Raw genomic sequence first — 10,140 nt, 5'->3', positions numbered from 1 at the left:
ATGCAATGGCAAAGGACTTCTTAGCATAATTTATCACTACATAAATAACGAATTGGAAACGCAATGGAATATTTCTTGCGTCTGCTTTGTACCCCGGTTTTCTGAAAAAAAAGGTCTCGTTATCATTCACACCACCTCAGACAACACTGTACCTGTGATCATCTAAATAGCTGGGTCCTGGATGAGCAGGATAAGAAGAGAGGGCCTGCAGATGCAGGACCGATAAATTGCCACAATTAGATACCTTTCGAATCGGGAATGTCTGAGGATGATGGAAGCCAGGAACAGGAGGGCATGTGTACATGTTTATGAATGAGTTCATCAGAGCAATTTCGTGCTTTCTGAAGGGATAACAATGGCATTTTCGGAATAGGAACACGGACGCTTAGGCGGAAGGACATGGCAAAGCATTCGGAACAGCTGCCTACGTTTGTGTACATATATAGGTCGGTCGTCGTCATGAGAGCATAATGGATGGGGAAGTCGAGTGCTTGAAAAGTTAATGCCTTGCAAGAGATTTGTATAAAGTGATTATTGTTGTAATCGGGCTCTTATTGTGCTGAGCTGTTGTGGTTTGATTTGTTTCGGACAAATGAGACGAGACCTTTTTTCCGGTGCCGAAGGATGTGATTTCTTGTTGTGTTTTGGAAGTTCAAAGTAGGAAGGATGATTACTGCTTAAGTCAGGGATTTTTAAATCGTGCTCAATGCTCTGAAAAAATCTACTAGTGCTCCGTGGTGCTTCTATTATACGTTAGTAAGCAAGTCTCCAAAATTTTGAAAATTGTAACAGTCCGAGATACTGCACATGTGTAAGTTGATTGTATTTTTTTAAACGAAATCCAAGCTTGTTAAATTCGATTTCCCAAGACCTCAGAAGTTTTGCAAATTCTCCTTGTATAATATATTTCAAAGTCTCACAATAAACTTTTTTTTTCATTTTTTTTTTTAAGATTAAGAATCTCAACACTGTACTCGTGTTATCTTGATCTACATTCTTGCCATTTTTGATATGTCCAACATCAATAAAAAAAAAGTTTTCTCGGGATCTTCAATACTTTCCTTAGTATGAAATTGTAGAATCAGAATATTTCATTTTTCCATGATCTAGATTAAAGAACTTCGGAATTCGCGAAATTTTGAAATTTTACTTAATCGTGATTTGTTAAGCATAAGAATTTAAAAAAAAAATCAAGTCAAGAAAATATGAAAACTTTTGGAAATTTGAAACTTTACAAATTATAAACGCCCCAGTAGGGATGTAAAGCTCCTCAAATTATGATAGAAGCAACCAAATTACACTCCGCACACTACTCAGTACACTGCACATTGGTCCAGGAATGCAATCTAATGGAACAAATCTCCAAAACGAGTAATTTTAGTGACTTTGTGTCTTGGGAAATGTATTTTTTTTTACGTAGAACTACGTCTTTGATTTCTATATGGGGATACACTTTGTGAAAACCGAAAATGGAACATGTAACAAATTAAGAAAGATTTTCAACGTTAATAACTCAGCTGCCCCTGGTCCAATTTCAATAATTTTATCACCAATCGATCAGAAATATGGCTACGCATCGATAACAATGATTCCAAATGTTTATTTTCAACAAGAAACTATTGAAAAACTGGTAAATGTCCAGCATTGTCCAAAAGCGTCGAATTAACTAACAAATCCACCATTTACCTACATGCATATGCTGCTACTACAAGTCGAAGTGGCATTCGCCTCTGATCCTCGGGTGCGTGCGAATAGGGATAATGGAATTGCGTAATATTTTGCACACTCATCGCCATATTCAGAACCAAACGCAAATTCTTTGAGATAACCACCATCCGTCGTCTGGCTCGCCGTGGCGGTGTCTGACGTATATCCGGTCTGATTTACGAGGTGTGCTGAAGGTGTTCCTGAAAAATGAGATCCGTGATGCTGTCACCTACACTAAACATGCCAAGCGTAAGCGGCCATGGATGTCATCTACGTTTTGAAGTGACAGAGGCGCACTCTGTTTGGTTTCGGAGGTTAAATCATCACCAACTTTGGCAACAAAACGGCTCTTTTCAGGGCCACCAAGCTTATTACAATAAAGAGTAGGAATAGAATTCATCTGCCTGTTTGTCCATATTCAGAACCAACGACCACACAAAATGCTCATGTAATCAAACTGGAAGCAGCCCCAAATCAAAAAACTGAAGTTCGTTCGCAAAACTAAAAAAATAGTTCAAATGCTTTATTTTCCGTTAAACATATTACTTACGAATTGACTCTTGGATCCTCAGTACTTGTTTTAAAAATATAAAATTGGAAAAACAATCATTGCTGTAAAAATTATTTAGAATATAATTTAAAAAACATGTTACTTCGTTTTACGGTACAAACATTCATATCACGCGTTCTCATTGACTTCGTTCCGTAGCTTATTAACTAAACTATCGTACCAAACGCATAATTGACTTGTTAACTCTGGAATCATGGATTTATTTGATGTTTTCTGCTCGATAGGCCCAAAATGGGCAATTAGGTCGAAGTAGTTCTCTACCCTACTTTTTGTGTCTAGATAACTTCGGAATAAATTATACACACTTAGATTTTTTTTTTATTTGCCGGGATGGACAACACCGAGCTGCTCGGCATTTTATTTTGCTGGATCTCAACCGGGAATTTTGAAGAGATCTCAGCTCAAACATTAATTTTGCTGATTCTCAGCAAGTTTTTCACTGAGATCCACCAAAATAAAATGCCAAGCTGCTCGGTGGTGCCCATTTCGGCAAAAAAATCTAAGCATGTATGTCTTGTATGTGAATAATACTATACCTAACGACAGATTCCAACCTCTCTCTTTTATTCCAGCTCTCCTCCAGCCAACTGCAATCGCAACAACAACAGCAGCAGCAGCAGCAGCAACAGCAATCCTCCTCTAGCATATCGTCCGTCTCATCCTCCCTCTCGACAGCCGGAGGTGGTCCTTCGTCCTCCCTCTCATCGGTCGTAGCGGTCGGTGGCAGCGGGAATCTGCTATCCTCCAGCCCCTCGCTCCAACAACAGCAAACCCCACCCTCGGACGCACCCCGTTTCCCACCAGCAATATCGGTTCAACGTCTAGCACCGCAAGTTCAACGCCAAATCCGTGAAACGCAGGAACTGATCAAGGACTCCTGCTCGCAGCTGTACTCCACCGGCTACGGCAGTCCGGGCCCGCCCCCGATGGCCCCGCTCCGGACGAACACAGCGGCAGCGGCCAACGCCGTGGCGGCGGCCCGGGCGGCAGCTGCTGCCGCGGCCGCTTCCGGTGGCACCCGGCGACCACCCACGACGCTGGAGACGCAGTATTCGCAGGAACTTTCGTGATATCTAGAACAGTAGTGAAAATTGTATTTGTAATTTAACACGTTTTTTAACCCGGAAGGATGCGATTTCGTTTGTTAACGTTTTCCGAGTCAAAATATTCCCGGATTTAGGTTTTAGCAAGCCTTGTAGAATATGTATTTTTATTCGCACGCGCACTGCAGCAGATATTATAGTAGATGGAACATTCGGTTTTTGTTCTGTATTCGTAGGAGATTAGGAAAATGAATGAACAAATTAAAGTCAAGGAAGGAGAGACAGCAGCGTGTGTGTGGTTTAGTTTGTAAGGATTCTGATTCGATGTTCGATCACTTCGATTCGTTGATTGTGTTTCAGTGGTTTTATGTATGTCGGTCGATGAGATTCAAGTTTTAAAAAGCACTTTTCAATTCCTACCCAAAAAAAAACATTCGTAACTTTCAGTCTATTTTCAAACGGTTCAAACAGATGCTGGTTTCCGGAAGGGTCAATCCATCCAAGCCATAATAAGATTCCCATATGTTATCGTTCATTGTACGCCATCCCGTGTCGAAACGTTCGATTTATATTTTGTGTCACCGACCAACACCAGCCAATCATGAAACTACCGGAGCGGAAAATCCGGCATCTGGAAGTTTGTCCCTGCCGGTGTAGTGTAATGTAGGTAAATCCTGAAACGGTGTGGTAAAGTAATTAATTTTAACTCGATGTGTATCCGAATCCGGTGTTTGTATCGTTAGGAGTACAATCACTTTTTGTATAAAGGTACGCATATGTCCCATGTGGGTACCTTCGATATACGTACCTAGATACAGATCTGGGCGAAGCGAGCATTACCAAACGGTGGAAATATTTATGAACTTTCCGAATCTAATCAATCTCGTACCTCGTCACGAGTACCTGCGGCCATTAGTTTAAGCTAATTTGATTTAGCAGAAGAGTGGAGATATTAAGTAGGTCAGCAATCACACCGCTGGCCGCGCTGCTGGGGTAATTGGCTCTGCCGTGATCTAATTTATTGAAGTGAATGGATGTAACATTTTTCTAATGGACAGTCAATCTCTAAAATTTCGTGTAACATAGTAATAGTATTCAGCAGAGATGTCAAATTTGAAAACATATAATTTTGAGGATTACCATTTTGACATCTTGGAGCGGTACATTGCCGGTGGACCTGGGTCCGGTGTGGCCTGAGCCGGCGAGGTGGTCGGCTATTAGGTTCCCTTGGATCCCGCAGTGACCGGGTACCCACATGAATACTGTGTTGGACGGCGCGTGCTTTACCGTTCCTTGGATCCACGGATGCTTCGGTTTTTCTGTTGTTTGGGCCAATATCACGCTGTGTGAGTCAGTTACGACTAATATCGGCCGGTTGGCCGGTAGCTTAACCGCGTGGGGAATGGCCACTGCCTCAACTGAGAACACCGAGCATTGGGTCGGGAGCGATTTGCTCACAAGCACACCATCTCCGGAGACCTCCATTCCCACTCCGCTCCTGGAGAGAGAGCCGTCGGTGTACCTAACTTCATAACCTTGGTAGTGCGCCCCGATAGTTTCGACAATTGTCCGGCGTAAAGCCTGCGAGTTGTCTCCTGCCCTGAAGTGGTCCTTGATTCGGCTGTCAATTTTAATCTTGTGCGATTGCCAACTTTTGTCTCCGTGCCAGTGGACCCTGGTCTCTGGAGAGAGATCTACGTCGGCGGCCGTGCGGAGGAGTCAGTTCGCCTCGTCGAGGAGAACGAGCCTGTTGTTTCCCAACGTTTTAGCGAGAAAGGCAGCACTGCGGTGAAAACGAGCCGAAAAGGTAGGATACCGGCTTCAACGCATGTAGCGTCAGCCGGGGTAGAGGGAGACCGAAGACAGTTCGAACGTTGCCGTTATACACCGGTTCCAAAATCTGCACGGCTTTCTCGGCGGTAAGGCATGTAATCTCTACACCGTACTAACAGAGTTATGGAATGGCCACAGGAGAAAATAACACGAGAAACGGTTTAGAAAAACTCACAGAAAAAGAAACGTGTTTATTGCTTTTAGGTTTACAGGTTGGATTGAATGAAATTGGTTTGACAGCTCAGATGGAGCTCACTGCACAGTGGTGCCAATAAAAGGGGGGGGGGCAGTAGGTAGCAGTGTTGTACACTTAACACCCTCCTTCAACCATTGCTACCGATCAAGCCGATGCCGATACGATGACGCCGGAAAGCACCAACTGGCAGACCCTTCGTCATAATGTCCGCTGTTTGGTCCTCAGAGCGGAGATATTCAAGACGAATCCGCCCTTCTCGCACAAGGTCCTTCAGGAACTGAAGCTTCACGTCCACGTGCTTTAAGCGCCCGAAATCCTTCGAACTCTCCGAAATTCTTATAGTAGACTGATTGTCCTCGAAAAAGGTAGTTGGTTCATCCGAGTCCAAACCGAGATCCTTCAAAAGACGAATCAGCCACATCTGATGACATGCCGCGTTACACAGAGCATTCAGCTCCGCTTCGGTGGACGAAAGCGACACCGTCTTCTGCTTCCGAGTGATCCATCCAATAGTGCACCCTAGCACCTTGAAGAGACAGCCGCTGATTGATCTGCGATCCGATGTATCATTCGCCCAATCCGCATCTGAATACACTTCGAGAACCGCTGCCGCTTCATCTGCTTTGTACACTAGACACAAGTCAAGAGTGCCCTTGATGTACCGAAGTATCCGCTTCAGGTGTACCCAATGGGCATCATTTGGGCAGCTCTGGTACTGGCTAAAGTAGTTGATAGCTGCCGCCAGATCAGGTCTAGTTGTCAACGACGCGTAGGTAAGGCAACCCACTAGCTCCCTGTACGGTTGCGTCGTTCGCTTTTCTTCGGTCCCCTTCTCCAACTTGAGTCGCACTTCTAGTGGAGTGGAGACAGGCTTGCATTCGTCCATGCCAAACCTACGGAGCAGATCTTAAAGAAAACGCCTCTGACTGATCTTCAGAACTTTTCCTTCAACGTCGCGATCGATGCACATTCCGAGGAAACAGCGGATCTCACCGCCGTCGGTCATCTGGAACTCCGATGCTAGACAGCGCTTCACGGCTTCAACAGCTCGCAGAGTCGGTCCAGCAAGGACCACATCGTCAACGTAAATCACAAGAATCACCGTCTCCTTGCCGATCTGCTTCAAGTACAAACACTGGTCGTTCGCACTCCTGGTAAACCCCAGCCGTTCCACTATGAAGCCATGGAACCGGTCGTTCCATGCTTTCGAGGCTTGCTTAAGGCCGTACAGCGACTTGTCCAGCCGACACACCAGACCGTCACCACGTTCGAAACCCTCAGGCTGCACCATATATATCTCCTCGTTGAGCTTCCCATTCAGGAAAGCCGTAGCCACGTCCATCTGGTGGACTACCATGTTCTTGTGGTTCGCCAGAGCAAGCACCGTCCGCAGTGTGTCGAGCTTGGCGACGGGCGAGTAAGTTTCCGTGTAGTCGAATCCGAATTTTTGGCTGAAACCCCTCGCCACAAGCCGAGCTTTATAGCGATCGGGTTCACCGTTCAGTCCACGCTTAATCCGGAACACCCACTTGTTTGTCACAGCCGAGCGTCCCGGCGGCAACTTCTCCAAGTGCCAGGTCTTATTCTTCGACAGGGAGTCCATTTCGTCTCTCATGGCAGCTTCCCACTTACTCCAATCGTCCCGCTTCCTAGCCTCAGCAACAGTCGTTGGCAGGTTCTCCACGTAGTTCATTGCGTTGAGGGCGTACCCAGCGTATTCGACCTCAAAGTCGTCGTGCCACGCCGGAGCAGTTCGGTGTCGTTGCGGTCTTCCTTCCGTATTGCCACCAGTTGGCGCTTGGGCCTGTGCCCCCGCCACCGGTTCAGCCGCTGGTTCACTCGCATCTTCTTCTTCCTCGAAGCTTCCGAACTCGTCATCCGAATCGTCAGATGACTCGTCATCCGAATCAGAATCGTCAGACACCGGATCTTCGATCTCCTCCTCGTCATCACTGTCTTTCGGATCAGAACGGATCCCCGGAATCTTGACGAAGCCACTGGCACTCGGTTTTCTTCCGTCCGACTCGATCATACCGCCTTCGATACAATCCACGTCGCGCGCGTGAACTATCTTCTTCGTTCTGGGATCCCACACACGGTAGCCATTGTGCGTGTACCCCACGAAGGTCCCCTTCCACGCCTTTGCGTCCAGCTTCTTACGATGCTCCTTCGGTATGTGCACGAACATAGGGCAACCGAACACTCGCAGCTTGCTGACGTTCGGCTTCCGGCCTTCCCAGAGTTCGAACGGTGTCACGTTGGAATCCAGCGCACTCGAAGGACTGCGATTGACTAGGTAAGCCGCTGTCTGGATAGCCTGCCCCCAGAACCGCTTGTCTATCTGGGAATCTTCCAGCATAGACCTCGCCTTCTCGACCAGGGTGCGGTTCATCCGCTCACTCACCCCGTTCTGCTCCGGAGTGTGAGGAACCGTCCACTCAACCTGGATGCCCTTTGCAGAAACGATCGAACTCTTTGCTTCTATATTCTCCGCCGTTATCGCAGCGAAGGCGGCACACTCGCTGATCGAACTTCGCGGTCACGTATGCCTCGTACTGCCGAAAACACTCGAAAACTTCGTCCTTCGTCGCGATTAGGAATGTCATCGTAAAATGCGACCAGTCATCAATAAAGGTGACGAAATATCTCACCTCGTCAAGGCCAACCGGCGTCACTGGCCCGCACACGTCGGAGTGTATCAACTCCAGCACTCGCGACGACCGTTTCGTATCGCGCACAACGAACGGCTTTCGGGTCTGCTTCCCGGTTACGCACGGTTCGCACACGACGATTTGCTTGTCCGCACAACCGCTGGTCGGTTTCAGTCCGACGACCATTTCTTCCCGAATCAGTTTTTCGATGCTCTTCGTGTTGAGGTGGCCGAACCGACGGTGCCATAGTTCGAGATCCTTCGAAATTCGCCCACAGGACATAAGCGATTCACTCGCGCCACGCTCTTCCGTAAAGAAATCCAGACGATACAGTTTTCCATACCGCGAGCCACACGCGACGAGCTTTGATCCACGGTGGATCCACACTTTCCCGCTTTCGTAGGTCACTTTCATCCCGATCTGATCGACCCTTAACACGGAGAAGAGGTTACACCGCAACTCGAGCACAAAAAGTACATTGCTTACAAAACATTCAGTGTATTTACCTTGAACAAGGGCCAACACCCTTACCGTTCCCGACTGCTTCGCCAAAATCGTCTCTCCGTTCTTCGCAACGGCGATCTCCACCGGAGTTTCCAGCGGCTCCAGTTTGTCGAACAGCGCCCGATCATTTACCAGATGGTCCGAGCAGCCGGAATCTATGAACCACTGCAACCGGCTGGACTCATCTGGCGCGACGGCGCCTTCGGCAACGCCCACGAAACAAACACCACCACCCTCAGCGAGATGCGCTCGAGATTTTTGTTTCACATTCTTCGTTTCACTTTCCTTCTTCTTCGGGCAGTCGGCCAGCTTGTGGCCCTCTTGTTTACACCCGAAACACTGTAGCATTTTCTTCTTCTTCTTTTCCAGCTTCCTGGTCGAAAACGCAGCCGAGTCACCTTTTGGGGTGCACGATTCTGCACCTATTCCCTTCCGCTTCACCTCTTCATCGAGCAGCCGGCACTTCACAAATTCGAGGCTCAGTTTGTCTTCCGGCATGGTCTCGATGGCCGTTACCACGGTCGAGAACGATGGCCCCAACGTGAGAAGCAAGTGGCAAACGATGTCAAGCTCCTCCATCTCCGCTCCAGTCGCACGATACGCCCTAACGAGCCGGTCGAAGCACAAAAAGTGATCGCGAAGCGAGCCGCCCTCGAAACGCAGACTCAGCATCTGGCGCTTCAGATGCATCCGGCTGGCGATGCTCCGCCTTTCGAACACCCGTTTGAGGGCATCCCAAATCTCCTTAGGGGTCTTCTTCTCCTGGACGTATTCGAGTTGGGAATCACTGATCCCCGAGATGAGCAGCGACCGGCACTTTCGGTCCTGCTTCCGTCGTTTTTCCCGCTGCTTCTCCTTTTCTTCCTTTTTCGCCGTCGTGTCGTTCACCAGTTCTTGCAGCTCCGGTATTTCCGCGGCTTCCGTCTCCACACATTCGAACAGGTCGTGCTCTTCCAGCAGCACCTGCGTGCGGAACTTCCAGGCCATGAAATTGCTGCCGTCGAACATGTACACACGCTCGGTTTTTCCTTCGTCCTCCATCGCGAAAACACTTTTCACTTTCACTGGATTGTCCGGAAAAACACTGGGCCCATAACCTAACAGAGTTATGGAATGGCCACAGGAGAAAATAACACGAGAAACGGTTTAGAAAAACTCACAGAAAAAGAAACGTGTTTATTGCTTTTAGGTTTACAGGTTGGATTGAATGAAATTGGTTTGACAGCTCAGATGGAGCTCACTGCACAGTGGTGCCAATAAAAGGGGGGGGGCAGTAGGTAGCAGTGTTGTACACTTAACACGTACAGCAGGCGACTGTCGATGATGGCTCTAGCTACGCGGAAGCGGATTTCGCGATTGTTGGATCGGTGGGGGCGGGAGATAGTCTTAATCAGGTTGGACCGACTGCGACAGTCCTTCTTTACTTGTTGGAAGTGCGGCTCAAAGGATAAATTCCGATCGAGGAGCACTCCCAAGACCCTCACGGTGTTTTCAGTCGGTATTGCTTGTTTTTTAATCATGATGGGCTGTCCGTTGTTGCGATGTCTGGTGATACATATATGGCAGCGCACGCTCTTGCCGTCGGAAGGCTGGAAACCAACAGAGTCAGCCCATCTGAGGAGACTGCCGCTTGCG

The 10,140-nt window shown here is 47.8% G+C and overlaps 1 protein-coding gene across 3 annotated transcripts in view; it reads left to right on the top strand.

The window, feature by feature from the left end:
* LOC135702720 (alpha-protein kinase 1-like) overlaps nt 1-4,450 on the top strand; it is a 365,060-nt gene extending 360,610 nt beyond the window's left edge. For all 3 annotated transcript variants that reach the window (XM_065223767.1, XM_065223766.1, XM_065223768.1), the window contains one exon: nt 2,851-4,450. In XM_065223767.1, coding sequence (XP_065079839.1) covers nt 2,851-3,348 — 498 coding nt within the window. In that variant the 3' untranslated portion in view covers nt 3,349-4,450. The remainder of the gene's footprint in view (nt 1-2,850) is intronic.
* Nucleotides 4,451-10,140: the final 5,690 nt, after the last annotated feature.

Source organism: Ochlerotatus camptorhynchus, unplaced genomic scaffold, assembly GCF_037179485.1.
Source record: "Ochlerotatus camptorhynchus isolate MF236.1 unplaced genomic scaffold, CSIRO-AGI_Acam_v1.1 ptg000196l, whole genome shotgun sequence".
Lineage (NCBI taxonomy): Eukaryota > Metazoa > Arthropoda > Insecta > Diptera > Culicidae > Ochlerotatus > Ochlerotatus camptorhynchus.
This window is presented reverse-complemented; position numbering and strand designations above follow the sequence as displayed.